The sequence below is a fragment of the Ovis aries genome, chromosome 11 (genome assembly GCF_016772045.2).
Source record: "Ovis aries strain OAR_USU_Benz2616 breed Rambouillet chromosome 11, ARS-UI_Ramb_v3.0, whole genome shotgun sequence".
NCBI classification, from domain to species: Eukaryota; Metazoa; Chordata; class Mammalia; order Artiodactyla; family Bovidae; genus Ovis; species Ovis aries.
The window spans coordinates 27023751-27042936 of NC_056064.1; the positions used below are offsets into that span (position 1 = coordinate 27023751).

The 19186-nt window shown below is 56.0% G+C and overlaps 2 protein-coding genes across 5 annotated transcripts; one reads left to right on the forward strand and one right to left on the reverse strand.

The window, feature by feature from the left end:
* Window positions 1–94: 94 nt before the first annotated feature.
* ZBTB4 (zinc finger and BTB domain containing 4) lies at window positions 95–19120 on the reverse strand. 4 transcript variants are annotated; one of them, XM_042256616.1, is made up of 4 exons: window positions 15677–19120; window positions 6810–6879; window positions 5309–6369; window positions 95–4651 (listed from the first exon to the last, which is right to left on the reverse strand). In XM_042256616.1, exons 3-4 carry the CDS (start codon window positions 6358–6360, stop codon window positions 2698–2700), a joined length of 3006 nt encoding a protein of 1001 aa, XP_042112550.1. In that variant the 5' UTR covers window positions 6361–6369; window positions 6810–6879; window positions 15677–19120; the 3' UTR covers window positions 95–2697. The 4 variants fall into 4 exon arrangements, with proteins under 4 accessions (XP_042112550.1, XP_027830766.1, XP_027830769.1 ...); XM_027974965.3 differs by lacking the exon at window positions 15677–19120 and adding an exon at window positions 15459–15590; XM_027974968.3 differs by lacking the exon at window positions 15677–19120 and adding an exon at window positions 14869–15076.
* SLC35G6 (solute carrier family 35 member G6) lies at window positions 15704–18176 on the forward strand. The gene is made up of 2 exons (XM_060395410.1): window positions 15704–16684; window positions 17163–18176. Exons 1-2 carry the CDS (start codon window positions 16682–16684, stop codon window positions 18174–18176), a joined length of 1017 nt encoding a protein of 338 aa, XP_060251393.1. The 5' UTR covers window positions 15704–16681.
* Window positions 19121–19186: the final 66 nt, after the last annotated feature.

The following is a 19186-nucleotide window of genomic DNA, read 5'->3' on the forward strand; positions in this document are numbered from 1 at the left end:
GGGATCCCTGTGAGATGAGGTTAGCGTGTCCCTGTCCAGCCAGACCCACCAGCCACGCCAATAATTGCACCTGGCATCCCACTGCAGAGCACGATTCATTTGTCTTGTTGGTTTATTGGCCTAGAGAGTTGGACACACACACAAATGCGGAGATAAATATTGGTCAGTTTCTCTAAATCTGGGTCCTCACTACATATAGAGCTAGAGTCTGTAGAATTCTAAATCTTGCGTGCTGTGGCACAGAACCAGTGGCCTTCCCACTCCACCGTCACCCTTCTTCCCAGGGAACATGGGGAAAGAGGGCACAAACTGACAAGACTTGATAATTTTCAAAAGACGAAATTGCAAAATCCCAAATTTCCAACATCTGAAATTCACAATGTTCAAGTTCCCCAGCTCAGATACATGTATTTTAATCTCCATTTCAGCACAATCTCCTTTGTTGCCCAGAACCACCAAATTCTGGAAACTATTTTCCTAAATCAGATTAAAAAAAAAAAACAAAATAAATGTCTACAGTCTCAGTTCTCCCAAAATGTCCATGGTTTTAGAATTTTGACCTGTTGTGAAATTCAATTCCCTGGTCCATCCTCAACCCCTTCCATCTCCTGTGCCGTTCTGCCTCAGAGGAGTGCAGGTTAAGGATACAGGGGCACTGTCGTCGCACCCGCCCCCTGCCTCCAAGGCCTTCCTCAGTCTCTCCTGTGGTTCCGCTGTGTATATATATATATATTTATATATATAATTTGTGTGTAGATATATATATGTATTCTTTATTATGTACTTTTTTTTTTCGCAGTTTTTCTAAAGTGCCAGAAACAAGATTTGTGGGAATTTTTTAGTGATTTTTTTTTTTTTTTGCATTTTTCCCTGTTTTAATCTTTTCTCCCCCTTAAAAATTGGAACTCAGTACATTCAGTAGGAAACTCTTCACTCGGACTGCGGCCAAGACCAAGAAAAGTGCAAAGAGACGGAGGAGGAGTGAAGGAGCGACACTCCTCCATGGTTAACATTCAGGGAGCCTGTCGAAAACCTCCCTTTCCGTTTGCTGGGAGGGTGTGAGGAGGCAGGAGGCTGCTCCTGTCCCTCCCGCCAAACCACCTCCCTCCAAAAGCCATGATCTTGCCCTTTCAGCATCAGTTGAGAGGGCAGCCATCTTGGCCCCAAAAAACAGTAGCTGGGAAAAGGATTGCCATTTTGATGATGACAACTTTTCCCCTTTTTAAACTGCACTCCTCTAATTCCCATTTATCAAATTTGCTCCCCCAAACTGGCTCTCCCCTTCTGAGCTTTTTGTGTGTGTGTGGGGTGGCGGGGGGTAGGTGGGTGGATGGGAAGTGTTCATTCAATCACAGAGTGGGGAGGCCCAGTTATCAGAATTAGGAGCGAACATTTCTTCAACTCCACCACTGGAAGGAAACATAGGGACCCCTGACCAGGGTTAACTAGTGCAAATTAGGGATTAGGGACTTACAAGGTCCCTGTACCCCATCCCTAGGCTGGGATCTTTGGGTGTGGGAAACTGAGTCAAAGATGGGGTGTAAGGTGCTATTTTGGAGGGAAAGTTGGTGGGGATACCCCAAAGCCCACCAGGGGAGTAGGATGGTTCCCCAAAAACCATCTGGAGTAATTGGTGAGGGAAGTGATACTGGGGAAAAAGAGGGCTAAGGTAAGGATGGGAGGTCGTGTGCAAATCTCGGGCTTACCTACCCATCCAACCCCCATCATTTTTCTGGCTATTTGGTCTAGTCTGGGAGAAACCATCTGGGAAAAAAAAAAGGAGGAAGTAGGACCTCTCCCCCATCCTATATAGAACTTCTCCTTCCTGGCCCCCAAATCTGGCTTAGCCCAGATGAGGCCATATGCAGAGGCAGGAAGAGGTACAATCCACTCACCTCTTTCGCCGTGGAAGAGTCTGGGGCTTACTAGATTTGAGGGTCAAAGCAGGGCCGAGATTGGTGCTGCCTGGGCTGGGAAAGAACTCAGCCAAGGAACAGATAGGTAGCCCTCCCTCCCACCCCGCTCTTTGACCAGGATGGGAGAGCCATCTCCACAGTCTTGGAGTAGGAGGAGGAATATGGAAGATCCAAAGGCGTAGAAGCCAAGGAAGGCATGGCATCTTAACGTGAAGGGAACAGGGACACAGAAACCCACCCTTGGGAAGAATGGCATCTGAAGCCCACTCCCAGGTGGGTAAGTGTTGGGTATCACAATGGTCTGGTCCAGGCCCTGGGCCACAAAAGGATGGAATGTGCTAGGAAGCATCTGGGCAAGGGCTTAGAGAAAGCTTCAAGATGCAGGGTGGGGAACATTCGGGGAGAAAGATGGTTTCCCCCTAAGTTTAGGAATCAGAGGGCGGGTTAGACATTCAGAGCTGGTGGGGGCCGTGAGTAGAGATTCATGGAAGTATATTGCTCAGTTGCCCCAAGGGCTGGAGGAGGGATGAGCTGGCCCTGCCCCTCACGGAGGCCATTCCCTGGAGGAGAACTGAGAGGGGAACCACCGAAGACCCCTTCCCAGGTGGTGGGAAAACTACAATCTCACACAAAGCAGCCTGACCCCTGAGCTCCAGAGGCCCCCAGGTCCCTGCACAGGAGTGTGGAGGGGCTCCCAAGGGGCAGGGAGGCCGGGGAGCTGGTAGTGGCGGGGGTTCAGGGAGGGTGGCATCTGGTGAAAGGGGGGATCTGGGTCCAGAGCTCACCCCACATCTCCCTTCTGGGTTCTTTCAACCCCTGCCCTCTCCCCTTCTCCCTTGGGGGCAACCGGCGGAGGAAGAGTTGGGGGTGGTGGGGTTGGGGGGGTAGGGGCTGCTGCTTGAGGATTGACTGCGTAGCCAAAGACCCCTGGTAGGAAGGGAAGGGCCCCCCCACCCTTCTCATCAGGTAGGACCATGTTAAGAGCGACCGGGAGAGCGGCCAAATTGCTGAAGTTGTAAGGGTAGGCGGCGAGGAGCTGGGGACCATAGACGAGTGGGTAGGGCTCAGGGTAGAAGGTGACTTTGGCAGCCCCCATCGCCTCCATCCGGTCTCCCCCGCCAGCCCCGCCTGGCCCCTCACTCCCACCTTTTCCCCTGCCACTGCCTGATTCCCGGCCACTCCCAATCAGAGCCAGTGGAAATTCCTGCACAGGTGGGTATGCATAGGTGGCCCCTCCTGCCCCCACGGAGGGCTCCTCTCCTCCCGAGATGACAGGGTCCTGGAGCGAGGCAGGCTCAGAAGCTTCCTCGGCAGGAGCACTTCCGCCTCCACCACCTGCCTCCCCGCTGGAGGAGGAGACCTGCATCTCTTGGGGGGCCTCCTCCTTGATCTCCCCGGCTCTGGCACCAGTGCTGCCCTTGGAGTAGGCGATGACAGGCGTGGGGGTGCCCCCGGGTCGCTCGGCAGCATGCCTCTGCCCATGGCGGCTCAGGGCAGCGGCTGTCTTGCACACCTTGGCGCAGTGAGGGCAGGTGAGGCGGGTGGAGGGCTTCCGTCCAGACCGGGAGCTGTGGGGGCCCCCGCTGTGGGCCTCCTGGTGCTTGCGCAGCTTCCTCAGACTGGCGAATGTCTGGGCACAGTCCTCACAGCGGTGTCTCCTCTCGCTACGGGCACGCCCCGTGGGGCCCTCAGCTGCTGGAGTCTCCTCCCAGCTCCTCCGTTCCAGCTTCTGTCTCCAGCGAGGTGGCCGGCGGCTTCTGGGCATCCCGCTGCCTCCGCTGCTAGCCAGGGCCGCGGCTCCGGCCTTGCGCTTGGGCTTGTAGGAGTAGTAGGGCCTCCAAAGCTGGTCCTCGCCGCCAGCCTTGGACTCCCCCTGCTCCTCCTCCTCCTCGTCCTCATCTTCCTCATCCTCCTCCTCCTCCTCGCTCTCCTCCACCTCCTCGCCGCTTAGCTCCCCGGGACGCAGGTCTGTTTCTGAGATGCGGCGCTTGACAATCGCCTCCTCACCGATTCGCACAGTGATCTGACACAGTGGCGGTGGGGCCTGGGGCTGAGAGGGGCCCCGGCCAGGCCCTGCAGGGGGACCCGCGCCCCCGCCAATCCCGCCAGCCGGCTTGGCCGTGTATGTCAGAGTCCTCGTGGCCCGCGGGTTCCGGCCCTTGGCCTCCTCCGTGGCTGTGGCGGGCCCTGCAGCTGTGGCTGGGCTGCCTGCTGTGGCTGGGCTGGTTGGTGCGGCTGCAGGTTCCGGGGGAGGAGGTGGGTACTCACGTTTTTTGGGGGGCCGTGGGGGAGCAGTGTAAGTGATGACTGAGGCGGCTTGGGCCCCCCCTGTGCTGGCCGGCCCACTCCCTGCTCCACCACTGCTGCTGCCCCCATGTACAATGACTGAGGGAGCCGGGTGGGCAAAAGTGATGACAGATGGTGGGGGGCCAGGCTCTGGGGCAGGTGGGGGTCCAGGTGGCGAGCTGGCCGGCATCACCACAGGGGCCGGTGTGTTGAGGCTTGGAGAGAGGGGGGCCTCGGGGGCTCCCTGGCTGTAGGTCTTGTAGGGCCGCTTGGCCGCTCGCATGGGGAGCAGGCGGTACAGCTTGAGGGTATTGAGCTTGGGCTTATAGCCTCCATTGGGCGTCTTCTCACTGGCCAGGAGGCTCGGGCTAATGCCGTGGAAGGCTCGCTGGTGGGTCTTCAGGTTATAGTAAGTGACAAAGGTCTCCCAGCAGAAGATGCACTGGTACCTGGGCCAGGGACAGAGCCAGTTGAGTCAGGGACCCTGAGGCTAGGGCCTTAACTTTCCATTTTCTCTCCTGTCTCCGCTCAGACCTTGACCTGCCCCAGCCATCTGCTCACCCTTCTCTCATGCTGCTTGTCTCACCAGCCTCAGAAGGGACACCAGTCCTAGTTCAGTGTCCCCCACTGGCTGTGCAACGCCAGGCCTCAGCTGTTCCATCTGTGAATTGGGAATAATCACATACCTTGCCTAACTCCCAAAGCCGCCTTCTGAAGCTCACCTGACAGATGGGGAAGTATCTTATCAACAAGGATACATTAGAACAGTAGATGGACATGCCTGTGCTTCCTATTGTCCTGCCCCATGAGGCAACTTTCTGTTTCCTCCTTGGCCTTTTCCACATCACCAAGCCAGGACGTGACACCTGGCGTTGCTAAGAAATAAACATCAGTGGAAGGAAACGGGGCTGGAGGGAGGCAGAAGGGTGAATGACAGAAAGCACACGAGCAGGGGCCAGTGGGTGAGCAGGCATCTGAGAATGGCTTTCTGGGCCCCATGCTCTGCCCATTCCCTCCCTTGTCCATTTGGTCCCTAAGTGGACTAGGTCCCATGTGACCTCTCCACCCCCATCCACCCCGAGTCCCTGGCTGTCCAGAGCACTCACCTGCGCTCCCCGGTGTGCCACACCTCGTGTTTGGTTCGGTACTCAGCCAGTGCGAACACCTTCTCGCAGTAGCGGCAGGGGTACTTCCTCCGCCACGAGTGTACATTGCTGTGCCGCTTTAGGCTGGACAGGGTCACGTAGGAACGCTCACAGGCCGCGCACACATAGAGCACGTGGCCACCCACCACCTTCACCACGTGCTCAGGACCACCTCGGAAGCCTACCGCTGGGGGCAGGGCCGAGGCGTCCACTCCTGCAGGGCCACTGGGGACAGAACCCCTGGCTCCCAGCCCGGCGGACCCCCGAGTGCTGGCTTCCCTCCGGCACTGGGCCTCATGGGTCTGTAGCCGCTTGGGATGGATGAAGCTTTTCCCACATCGGGGGCAGGGGAGGGGCCGCCGGGACAAGGCAGGCTGTGAGTCAGGGCCCTGGGCCTCAGCCCTGTCCCCCTCCCACTCCCCAGCTGGCCTAGGCCCAGGCCCAAAGCTGTCCTCCTCAGGCTGTGAGGTGGCCACGGGAGCTGGAGCGGGAGGCACCCAGGCATCACCCCCCTCCCCCAGGCCCTGCAGCCGGGAGATGCCCAGACGCCGTCCCAGAGCACCAATCTCTGCCACAGCTGCCCCGTCCCCTCCACCACCAGGCAATGCCAGCCGGGCACTGTAGATGAAATTGAGGACATCAGAGAAGGCAGCTGCTGGGACCCCTGGCAGCTCCAGGACCCGAGGTGGGGATGATGCTGAAGGTGAGGCTGGAGAGGGAGAGGAGGAGGAAGAGGAGGAGGAGGAAGAGGAGGAGGAGGAGGCCGCTGTGGTGGTGGTGGGGTTGGGGGCTGAGCCCCCAGTGATGGGTGGGAGGGGCAGTGGAGCTGAAGCCAGCAGTGCCTCTCTGAAGAAGGGACTAGAAGCAGCCAGGACGCTGCGGTGAGCTGGGAACTTGGTATCTCCGGCTATGAGGGTGACGTCACAGAAGAGGCCACGAAGCCGCTGTTCATTGAGCTGGCGCAGAACGGCGGGTGCATGGGACGGGTCTGTCACCTCTGCTGGGGGTGGCATGGCGCCAGCCTAGATGGAGAAGAGGTCAGGGAAGGATCTCAGAGGCTAGGCGGAGGGCTGGGGGCTTTCAAGTCAGAGGCGAGCTGGGCAGGGGTTGGAGGCTGTTGGCCAGAGGCTGGTGGAAGGCTGACTGACTTCTGATCATGGAAGTGAGGGGTTAACCTTAGCCACCCCACGTCTGGCCAACGTCCATCACCCCTCTGTCAGACATCTGGGGCTGAAAGAGGCCAGGGATTCCTCAGGTCTTGATGAAGGTCAGGGGTCAAGACTTCCAAGTTACAGACTAACCGGGGGGAGCAATGGACACCTCTCTCCCACTGGGAGGGGGAGGGAGCCCCCACAGCTGATGGCCATTTCTCAGGCCTCCTCAGCCTGGAGGATATGGCTGCTTTGCTCGCCTGCAGCCTCAGGCCCAGTCTCCCTCCCAGCAGACCTCTCACCCGTCTCACCTGAGAGCACAGCCAACATGGAGTGGAGCGGAGGTGGCTCAGCAAGTCCCTTCTGCTGTGCTTCTTCCCTCTGTGGAGAAACAGAAACTGCATCCTCGGGAAGGGAACTGGGCGGGAGGCTGACCCAGGAGGTGGGGAGTGGTGCCGCATGGAGGGTCAGAGAGCCTGGGCAGCTCTAGAGACCCTGACCCTCCTGGGAACCAATCAGGTTACTTGCTCAGTGGCCTCTAATCGGACCTAGGATGTCACAGATTATTGCAAAGCCTGTACTGCTGGCCCCCAGAAGTACAGGAATAAGATAATTTGCATATTCCCAATTTGCCTCAAAAAAATCCAGCGACATCGGTTCAATCCTATAGGCCCAGGGAACCCTGCTGGATCAGTCTCAAGTCCCTTGAGCCCAATCTTTGGGACTCAAAGGAAATCAAAGATTTGCATGTTGTCTCTCATTATAACAGTCTTATTTACATATCAAAATAGATTTGTTTGACCTTTTTCAATGGACCAAGCTGCTAGATATTCAAATTAGCAGAGGACTTCGTCACATAAATCTTAGAGAGGGTGTCTAGGTGCCGGGGACCACGGAAGACCACCGTCTCGCACACACGTGCCAGCTTGCTCCAGTCTCTGGGAAGGCCACCAGACTGGAAGTGAGGAAGCTTGGGTCCCCCTCCTTACTCTGAGAGGTGGTGGATTTGGGCCTTTGGCTTAAAAAAAAGTGAGGGTGGGGCAGGGAACACAACCCCTACCTCACCTCTTGCTGGGAGGCTCATCCAAAAGGAATAGCAGGTAACCCAAATGTGAGCCATGGCAGTCACTGCCCGCAAGGCAACTCACACCTTCAGCTTTGGGGGCTCAATTTTCAGTTGAAGATCTCAGTTCCAGAGCCATAGAGTAACTTAGCCAAAGACACACACAGCTGGTCCTAACAGGTGGGGCCTGTTCACAGAGCCAGGCCTGCTGACCTGAGAGCAGAGCTCTCAGCTCCTCTTGTCTACCCTCCACAAAGTCTGGGGGCCCTCCCCTTCCACACGCCCAGGGTCACACATGACCTCTGAGGTGTCCTGTGTCAGGAGTTCCTCATGCAATTCCCACCCCACCCCCCCAAAATGCTCTCTTCCTATTTATTACTCATACTGTCTGGACTAAGAGGCCTTTTCTCTTCAGCCAAAAGGCAGCCCTCAGTCCTCTCCCGGAGGAGGTAAACAGGGATGAGAATCAAAGTTTCTCACAGCCCTGAGTGCCAGGCACACACCTAGGTCAAGTGCTACCCCATCAGTTGATGGACTGCAGGTGGGTCAGGAATCCAGGGGAAGGATTCCTGGGCTGGTGTTCACATCTGTTTGCAAAATGGGGAAAGAGAACAAGGTCTCCTCCTCCCTTCTGTGACAACCACCAGCCAACAGGGACCCCCAAGAGTCGGTGCTTCACTGGCATTACCTCATTTGCTCTTCATCACGACTCTAAAATGTAGCAGTTAGCTTCACTTTAAGTGACAGGCAGGGATTTCCCTGGTGGGGCAGTGGATGAGAATCCGCCTGCCAACGCAGGGGACACAAGTTCGATCTCTGGTTTGGGAAGACCTCACATGCCAAGGAGCAATTAAGCCCAAACACCCTAGAGCCCGTGCTCTACAAGAGAAGCCACCGCAATGAGAAGCCCATGCACCGCAAGGAAGAGTAGCCCCTGCTTGCCGCAACTAGAGATATACGAGATCAGTTAGTCGCAGGGCTGGGATCTGTTCGGCTCCAACGCTTTCATTCTTGATTATACTACATCAGGATGAAAGAGATGTTTACGGCTGTGATACTGTGATATAAGAAATTAAGTTGACCCTTGAACAACTGCATAGATCCACTTCTATGTGGATTTTTTTTCCAGTAGTAAATACTACAGTATTCCAAGATCTGTGGTTGGTTGAATCTGAGCACGCAGAAGAACCCTGGATACGGACTGTAAGGCTATACTTAGATTTTCCACTGGGTAGAGTGTCCATGCCCCTAACCCCTACATTGTTTAACGGTCAGGTATAATATATTTGGTCCTGGTCTCCATTCTTTTTAAAAAATATATATTTGGCTTTGCTGGGTCTTAGTTGCGGCATTTGGAATCTTTTAGGTGCAGCTTGTGGGATCTAGTTCCCTGACCAGGGATCAAACCTGGGTCTCCTGCATTGAGAGTGTGAAATCTTAGTCACTGGACCGCCAGGAAGTCCCCTTTGTTCCCATTCTTTACACAGGGCTCCTAAAACTCTTGTAATTTCCCAAGTGATAGGAGCGCTGTTGTTTAGTTGCTCAGTGGTGCCTGACTCTTTTGTGACCCTGCGAACTGTAGCCCGCCAGGCTCCTCTGTTCATGGGATTTTCCAGGCAAGGATACTAGGCTGCCATTTCCTTCTCCAGATAGGGGTGTTGCTGCTGCTGCTGCTGCTGCTGCTAAGTCGCTTCAGTCGTGTCCGCAGGCATCTTATTCTAACATTTGACCCCAGTTCCTAACATCAAGCTCCTAAACTAAACCCCTTGGAATTTCCTGGGTGACAGAAATGTCTCTTGTTCTAAAGAGGTGACTCTCCATGTAGTCCTGGATGGGGGCTGGTCACCGGAAAGGCCAAGCCATGATGAGAAGTTTGGAACTTTCAGCCCCAGCCCCCATTGCCTCTGGGGACAGGAGAGGGCCTGGAGACTGAGTTAATAATTGATCATGCCTATGTGATGAGGCCTCCATAAAAATCCCTAAACTATGGGGTTCAGAGAGCTTCCAGTTCCTAAACACATCTCCATGGTGAGAGGGTGGCACAGCCCAGCTTTGTGGAGACAGAAGCTCCTGCACTCAGGACCCTTCCAGACCTCTTCATCTGCCTATTATCATATCCTTTATTATATGATAAACCAATAAACACAAGTATTTCCCTCAGTTCTATAAGCCATCCTAGCAAATTATCAAATCTGAGGAGGCGGGTTGTGAGAAAGCCTGATTCTTGCTGGTCAGTCAGAAGTACAGGAGGTTTGGGGAATTCCCTGGTGGTCCAGTGGTTAGGACTCTGAGCTTCCACTACAGCGGACATGGGTTCAATCCCTGGTCTGGAAACTAAGAACCCACACTCAGCGTGGTGTGGCCAAAAAAAAGTTAATAAAAATTTTAAAAAGCTGTAAAAAAAAAAAGTACAGGAGGTCTGGGCTTGCAAACTGGTATCTGAAGTGGGGGCAGTCTTGTGGGAATGAGCCCTTAACCTGTGGAATCTGATGCTATCTCCAGGCAGATAATATCAGAATTGAATTGAATTGTAGGACACACAGCTAGTGTCAGAGAATTGGCCAGTGTGGGGGAAGAAACTCCACATGTCTGGTGTCAGAAGTGTTGTGAGTAGAGTGTATAGGATAACAGTTCTGTTTTTCTTGAAACAGAACCCACTAGGGCTCCCCATCAGCCCATCTAGGATCTTTGTGAAAATTAGAGGAAGGGGAAAAACTAGAGGAAAGGCCTCTTCAAGGTAGCAGCTCTGCACAGGTGAGCAAATAAAAGGTTTGATTCTAGCTGCTACTCACCCTTTGGCCAGCCCTGCCCACTCGCACAACCATATGGGTTTGGTACCTACCAAGGCGTGGCTGTGTGCTGGACTGTCAAGATATATGGACAAGGCCTATCCAAGCATTTTCAGAACCACAGAGGTCCAAGGCTGTCTTGGCCCTTGGAGATCACCTAGAACCGTCAGCGTCATGATACTTGGAGCTGCTGTTGAGATAAACATTGTGTCAAATCTGGCACTAAGCATTTTATCTGCATCATCTCATTTCAGCACTCAAAAGGACCACAGGGAGGCAGGGGCTAGTGTCAACCCCACTGTACAGATGAGGAAACGGAGGCTTTAAATACTCTAGACGCCACACTTGCAGGCAGAGAGAATGTAGTGGTGGGGTGACTTGTCCCTGGTCTCTCTACTAACCAAACGGGGTCTGGATCCGGCTCTCCTGAGTTCAACTGCCCCACCACTGGCCGCTGCCCTGCTGGGGTTATACAAGGTGGAGCAGACACTGGTTATGAGACCCTGGGCAAATTACTTCACCTCTCGATATGTCGGTTTCCTTGTCTACGAGCTGGGGATAATGAAGTGCACCCATTACGTAGGGCTGTAGAGAATAAACAAGCTGATGACCGGCTGTACCTAGAAGAGTGCTGGGCACACAGCAGATGCTCAGGAAGTACTAGCTCTTATTATCATCTTGGAACTCAGTCCCGGAAAATGGTGGGGGGAAGTGGTGAAGAAAAGGGGCAGAAATCAGGCTTCATGGTAGGTCTGATGGCTCTGTGGTTTTAGTTTTTTTATTTGTTTTTACCGTTTCTCTACTCTTAACTGGCTGTGTGATCTTAAGAGGTGTGACTGAGGTGGGGATGTGAGCACCACCACGAGATACCCTCCACTTCCGGCTGTTCCCTGTGCCTGGAACATTCTCTCCTCAGGCAGCCTCACGCCTTGCTATCCCACCTCCTTTCAGCTTTGACTCAAAAGTCACCTTCCCCCAAGGCCCTCCCTGGCTGCCTTGGACCTCCCCAAGCTTCCTATCCCCCTCCCTACTTTATTTTCCTCCTTGGCATTTACTAAGACTACTGCTCTTTCATCTCTAGAAGGCAAGCTCCAAGGGACGGATGGATTTTTGTCTGCTTTGTCCACTGCTCCATCCAGTACCTAGAACAGTGCCTGATACATGGTAGGAGGATTCAAAACATTTTGGGTAAATGAATGAACCTGCTTTCTTAAAGCCTACCTGGACTGTGTCCACCTTTAGGAAGGAAACCATCCTCAGGCTAGGACTGAGCTGGCCAGGAGCTGGGGGTGGCGAGTGTAACTTGATCGCTTCGGGGGCACTCGTGCTTTGCCTAATACACCTCCAAGGCTTTATTTTTTATTTATCTATGTTTTTACTCCCAGGGCTTTACATGCATTGCCTCATTTAATGGTTTCCTCAGCCACTCCAAGTTGGCATTTACATTATCCCAGTTTTACAAGTGAGGAAACTGAGGCTCATAGAGGGATTTACCTTGCTCAAGGTCACACAGCTTGTGAACAGCAGGGTCAGAATTGGCTCATGTGAACCCAGATGCTGGGTCCTCCCCTCTGTCACACCATCAGGTCCTGCCTTAAGGGGGCTGGGGCCAGCTAGCAGGCTGCCAGAACTATCACTCACACACACACACACACACACACACACACAGGAGCTCATGTGCTAAAGGCTAACTGTGTCAAGTCTGACTCCTCCCTTGACCTTGCTCCCCACATCTAGCCGTCACCGAGTCTGGTCAGATCTGTGGCCTAGCCTGGGAATGGCTCTGGAAGCTTTCCCTCTACCCTACCTCTGGCCCCCAAACTAGCTCAAGGCCTTGTTAACAGTCTCATGGTTCAAGGCCAGGGCTTGCAGCTAGTCCCCTGCTTCCAGTCTTAGCATCTCCCATCCAGGCTTCCTCTCACTGAGAATCAACAGCCCCGAAGCAGCTCAGGCATTGTCACTCCTGGGCTCTGAACCCCTCTCTAGCCTCCATTCCAGAATAAAGCTCAAATTCACCAGCTGGGTATTCAAGTGTCCAGTCCCCATCTTCCTCTCTCCTCTTGCCTGGAGTGAATCTCCCCTCCAGCTTCTGGTGTGCCCTCCAGCCTCAGCACTCCCACACCTCCAGGCCTCTGCCTGTGCTGGTTCTCCTGCTAGAAATAAAAACTTTGCCCAGCCTCTTCTCCAAATACCTCCAAAATGTTGAAATTTACCTCAAATGCCACCTTTGTCTTGGTCCTCCCTGACCCTCAGAACAAGGACAATCTCTCCTTCACCTACTTCATCAACATTTTGTGCCCGTGTGGCCAGCACCCAGCAGCGAACGCTAAGTTCTCCCTCCCAGGCAGGGACTCCCTGAATCACTGTTGAAACATACCAGTCTTCTGAAATGAATTACTGCAGGTGTTAAGTTCTGCAGAAATTGGGCAGAAGTGTGTGTATGTATGTGGAGGGGGATGCACGGAGAAGCCCACCACAAGCTTCAGAAGGGCAGCAGGGGACGGCATATAAGAGCCCAGGATCTGGAGTCAGATTGCCTGGGTTCAAATCCAGCTTTACCTTTTACTAGCTAAATGGCTTTGGGCATATGAATTCTTTGGACCTCGGCTGTCTCATCTGAGAAAGGGAAATAATTAGAACTCCCACTTTCATCCAGCATTGGGAAGACTAAATGAGTGATCATACGTAAAAGCATTAAGAACAGTGCCTAGTACACAGTAAGTGTTCAATAGGTGTTTCCTGCTGTCATTATTAACCAAGCCCCAAGAAGGGGCTCAGTGCTGGCACAGGGCTGACAGTGGCTGGCACGGGCATAGTCCCCAAACTGTAGCTACTTTCCAGGTATGCTTCCCATGTGCTACGTACCTACAGCCCTGTTGGAAGACGGACAGGGAAGGTGATTAGCCCCATTTTATAGATGAGGAACTGAGGGTCACTTAGGGAAAGTGCTGGCGAGGAAGTGGTAGGGCCTGAACTCCTCGATTCTCATCTAGGCCTCCTTCCCCTCCACCAGGCCATGGTGCACCTGTTGTGCAGGCCTGACACAGCAGCCAGCACGCCCCCGGGCAGGGGGCCTAGCCATAGCATCCACCCAGCCCCCACGCACATACCCCCTCCTAGCCAGGCCAGGCACAGACCACAGGGTGTGCACCCTTGGAACACACAGACACACATATACACACACCCCTACAGAAGGGCCAGGGCCCCAAAGGTGAGGAAAACCTGTTCTGAGGAATCTGCCTAGCGAGCAAATTCCGTTTCCAGACCCTTCCACAGTCGCAGGAGTGGCCTAGTCTGCGTCACAGAAGAGATGGAAAAGCAGAGATACCAGCAAGGGGGACAGAGAGAGGGTGAAGCAGGAGGAGGAGACTGAAAACTTCGTATTTCTTTTTTCCATTTCAGTGACAAGAGTCACACCCGGCCTTTACGTAAACATGGCCAAGGAGCCACTTTGTCCAAGCTGAGTTTCCTTGCAGCCGCCAGGCCTCTCCTCCTGGTGACCCTGACACGCTGGGCGGGCCGGCAAGGGGCAAGCACGCAGACCCTGCACGGACTAGCCAGGCCACCCGACAACACCCAGGCCTCCCGCCTGCTGCCCTTGCTCTGCCCCATATTTATCTCCCCGCCTTCTTCATAACACATACCCAGAGCGGCCCCACACAGCCACTTCAACACGCAGGAGCAGGCACGCACACACAGCTCGCGGTTGATCTCCGGAGTCTGAGGCCCACATTGCCCTTGTCACGCCACCTCCCTCCCTACAAGTGTTTTCTGACCAGCTTGCCTCCCGGCCCGAAAGGCTCCCACAAACAACGTCACAAAAGAATCCCGTAGGGAATGTTGCAAACACACAACCTTCCCCTCGCTCAGCTGCCCGTGATCCCATAAACACAACCTGCACATTCCACCCAGAACCCCAGGCACCAGTACCAGCTGCCCCACAGGTACCTGAGACACACCGGGGGTTCTCACTTCCCACGGGGCCTGCAGGACCCGAGTTCTAGATATGCACCCCCACTTCCATGCCACCCAGTCGTCACACGGACCCACAAACCCATCCAGTAGGCCATCTTCGCCAAGACTGGACCACACCTCAGCAGGGCCGCAGAAACCGGACCAGACCCAACACCTTCTGACTCAAGGGTACACAACTGCCCCCTCCAACTGAGCACACACAGCCAGCACTTGGGTGCCCTCCACAGCACTTACCCGTCACCAGCTCTGCAGAAAACAACAGTTCACAAATAGTTCATGTGTGCAGGACCAGACACATATGTGCAAGAAAACACACGCCAGTATGAAACATACATAAAACCCCACACCTAACAAACTCCGCAGGTATTGTGCGCAGCTTCAAATGCGGACCTGTCACCCAGAGCCACAGGGCCACATCTTGTCATTCTGCCTCACAACACTTGGATACCCTTCCATCTGGCTTTGTGTCCCCATGGCCTGGTAGGGCCCTGCTGGACCCCTGGCTACCAGACCAGCAAACAGTGGTGATTAGGAGAGGTTTACCTTGCCCCACAACACAGCAGGAGACACACAAGCTCCAGGACTCGCAGCCACAACCCTGCCCCGACGGCGCAGCGGCTCTGGGGCCCCTGTTCGCCCTGCGCACCCCGCACACCCCAACTCTGGGGCGCTCGGCGGCCCACCCCTCCCCCCTTCTGCCTGGCTCCTACGCCATCGCCCTCCCAGCAGCTTGCAGCGCCGGCCCGGGCTCACACCAGCCCCACCCCACCCCCAACCTGCCCCACGGGGGGAGGGGGACACCGGGCTGCAGAATTAACCCTTCAAGTGAGGAGTGAGCGCGGCCCTTTCCAAGGCCCCAGGCGATCGCACCCGCCTCCCCCCCGCACCCCCGCCCCGACCGCCGCCGAGTCGGACGCCGTACCCGGGCCCCCTTAGTCGCCCCCCAGCGCCCTGCGCGCCTGGAGGCGGGGCCAGACTCAGCCCCCGACCCCTGAGCCCCCAGGTCAACCCCAAAGGGGAGCGGTCGCGGCTCGGGGCGCGGCCCGGGCCCCCGCGGCACCGGGCAGCGGGGAGGGGGCCCGGCTGTTGGCTCCGGTCCGCCCTGGCCCTGCCCGGTTCGCCCTGGGGCCCACCTGACTGCGATGGCGCCGTGTCCGCCAGGCCCGGCTCATCACCGTGGCCGCCCCCGGCCGCTCCGGTTTCGCCCGCCTCCAGCTCCGGCTCCGGCTCCGGCCCCGGCCCCCCCCAGCGCCCGGCCCCGGCCCGTCCCCGCCGCCGCCGCCGCCGCCGCTGACATCATCGGCTCCCCCCGCCCCGGTCCTACCCCCACCCCCACCCCCGGAAACAGTACCCCCCCAGCGCCGCCGCCGCTGCCGCTGAGAGGAGGCCGGCGCAGCGCAGCCGGCACAGACACCAGGCTCCTGGCTCGGGCTTGTGGCGCCAGCGCGCCCGACGGCCTGCGCCCGGACCGATCCTGGGAAGGGACCGAGGCCACGCAAGGCCGCCGGACTAGTGGGCACCAAACCGGGCTGCGGGCCTGACTATACTCTGTGAGAAGGGGCTTACCCTCCCCTCCCGCCCCCCTGCAGCGCTTCACTCCGTAGTGCACACAGCCTAGAACATGCACACCCTCTCCGCGGGCACACAACGTGGCAGGCTCACAATCAGGCCCAGTGGGACCCGCAGACCCAGCTCAACATACTCGCAGGGGCAGCCCTGGAAAAACACCCACACCCACGCCCTCTCCAGAAATGCACAGGGACCCCCGCCAGACCTACAGAACAGGTACAGCTAAATGACTACCAGTGCAGACGAACACACCCGCTTGCTATTTTGTTCCCAGGGACTGAAACACCACATCCATGTACTCTGCGTAAATGCAGGGGCCTTGGTGTGGACCTCCCGGGGACAGCACCAACAACACCAGGTGGAAGCACACAGAGAAGAAACACATTCCTCAAACTCCAGAGGGACTGTCCCGAAGACTCCTCCCTGCTGTTCAAAAATTCAAAACTCAGGAGATGCAGGAGCTGGCCCTCAGAGGTGCTGTCCATAAAAGCTTTCTGAAACAGGGCAAGACAAATAAATTAACTAAAAACCAAAGACGTCTCATCACAGACATGGTTGAAAAGAGGAAAAAAGGAACCAGACAGACTTTAGAGTCACAGAGAAATAAAGCAGAATTGGAAACAAGAAAATTGGCCCACTTCCACCTGAGGGAGGTTCCAGGGAAGAACCTCCACCCCCACCTCAGGAGGGTTCCAGGGAAGAACCCCTCCAACCAGGTCACAATGGCTGGAGCTCTGAAGGGCCCAGGGTCCCTGAGTCAGGAGGAGAGGAGGAAGTCCAAGGAAAGATGGTGAGTGTGGGGGGCAGGGGAGCAGGGACCCCCTTCCCTGTAGCTCCTGGCTGCTTCCTTTCCCCCCCTTCCCTGAGACTGCCCAGATTTCCTAGACGCCCACAAGTGAAATTCATCATGGTGTTCCTAGATGTCCCTGGAACCTGTGACATCACACAGACACACAGCACCTGAGGCCGCCTCCCCTTCCTCAAATCGACAGAGCATCCCTAGGTCCTTTTTTTCTCCTCCCAGGAACAACTTACCCTGAGATACTCCAGGACTGCTCACTCCCCGCTTCCTACTTTAGCAACTCAAGGCCCACACTATACCACCTCATCCATCTTTTAGGCCCTGACTAGCTCCCAAGAGTTCCTCAGAAAGACAGCCTGCCCCTCTACTGTCCCACAGGGTCCCAGAGCTCAGCCTAGCATGTGCTCTGCCCCATGTCCCCTGGGCTATGGCTGCCCTAATGCCCGAGCTCCTTTCTCCCTAACAGGCTGGCAGTCACCCCTACTTCAACCTACCTGACTTCACGCAGCCATCACCGCCCTCCACTCCGCCCAGTCTCTCATCGCACCAGCGCTGCCGGCCCTCCGATGCCACCAAGGGCCTGCTCGTGGCCCTGCTGGGTGGGGGCCTACCTGCTGGCTTCGTGGGCCCCTTCTCCCGTATGGCTTACCAGGCTTCCCACTTTCCCTCGCTGGAGCTGCTCATCTGTCGATGCCTCTTCCACCTCCCCATTGCCCTGCTACTTAAACTTCGTGGTGACCCCCTCTTAGGACCTCCCGATGTCCGGGGCAGGGCCTGCCTCCACGCCCTGCTCAACGTCCTCAGCATCGGATGTGCCTACAGTGCAGTTCAGGTGGTGCCCGCCGGCAACGCTGCCACCGTCCGCAAAGGTTCTTCCACAGTCTGCTCTGCTCTCCTCGCCCTCTGCCTTGAGAGCCAGCGTCTCAGCGGCTATGACTGGTGTGGCTTGTTGGGCAGCACTCTGGGACTCATCATCATTGTGGGACCTGGACTAGGGACCCTGCAGGAGGGGACCACGGGCCTCTACACTGCCCTAGGCTATGTGCTTGCTTTCCTTGGTGGCCTGGCACTGTCACTGGGGCTCCTGGTGTATCGCTCCCTGGACTTTCCCTCCTGCCTACCAACAGTGGCCTTCCTGTTTGGTTTGGTGGGGCTGGTGGGCTCTGTGCCAGGCCTCTTTATGCTGCAGACCCCCGTGCTGCCCAAGGATCCTCTGAGTTGGAGCTGTGTGGGGGCAGTGGGGATCCTTGCCCTGGTCTCCTTTGTGTGTGTGAGTTATGCGGTCACTAAGGCCCACCCCGCCCTGGTGTGTGCCGTCCTGCACTCTGAGGTGGTGGTGGCCTTGATGCTGCAATACTATGTGCTCTATGAGACCGTGGCACCTTCTGACATCATGGGGGCAGGGGTCGTTTTGGGCAGCATTGCCATTATCACTGCCCAGAACCTCAGCTGTGAGAGGGAAGGGCAGGTGGAGGAGTGAGATCCAACTTGAGAGCCTGGGGGTGGGGTGGGGGGCTGGGTAAAAAGAAGGAAAAACTGGAATACAAACATGGGAGAACAAGTGACTAGGAAAGAACTGCTGTAGGAGAGGGACACCCCTTCGAGTCAAGGATGACTTGGGGACTTGGTGGAGAGGGACTGCTGAGAAGTCTTGGAATAAGCCTGGAGACCAACGTATTTGGAGTCTAGGCTGGGGCTTGAAGGGAGGTCTGAGGAGCAGGCCCAAGGAAGGGGCTGAGGCAGGCAGGCCATGAACCGCGGAGAGGATTTTTCCCTGGGCAGCAGAGAGGAGCTTTGGGGCTGGAGTGCTTGGGGCTTTCAGGCAAACGGAGCAAGCAGCTGCGCTGGGGGAAGGGAGAGTGCTTTTCTTTCCCTGAGCGATAGTTTCCCTTTCTCGTGGTTATGCCTCCCCACCTTGGGGTGGTGACGTGATATTGACATCAAACAAGGATCACTCTGAATGTGGCTGTGCAGTTGGTGTCATCTCTGCTTTGGAAGGACAGTGGAAGTCCTTCTCCCCCCTTTTCCCCGGCTTGGAGAATCCCCTGGGATCCCCGCACCCTCCGCCCCATCTTATTTTTGAAATATTCTAGAAGGGGGAGGATTTCCTAATGTTCAGATGCCTTGACCCCTAGTGCCTCAGGACTTGTGTCCCGCCCAGTTGTTAATCTGCTTTTCTTGGATTGTCGCGGTCCCGTGCTCTCTCCCGGACGGCGGTGGCCAACGTCCTTCCGGAGCAAGCCGCTGAGCTGAGGCCTCTGAGCGGCTCAGGTCGCGAATCCAGAACCTTCTGGATACATACAGCGCCTTCTCCATACAGCGCCCCACTAGAGGCCAGGAGATGCCCACCCGTCCCAGGAGGCCGCTCGACAGCTATCAGCTACTTCCGGACAGCAACCGGCCTCGCCATCTTGATCTGTTCTTGCATATTCAGAGCGATTACTGCATATTCATGACCAAGAATGGCCCCCGCGCTCCCCCACTCCGGGA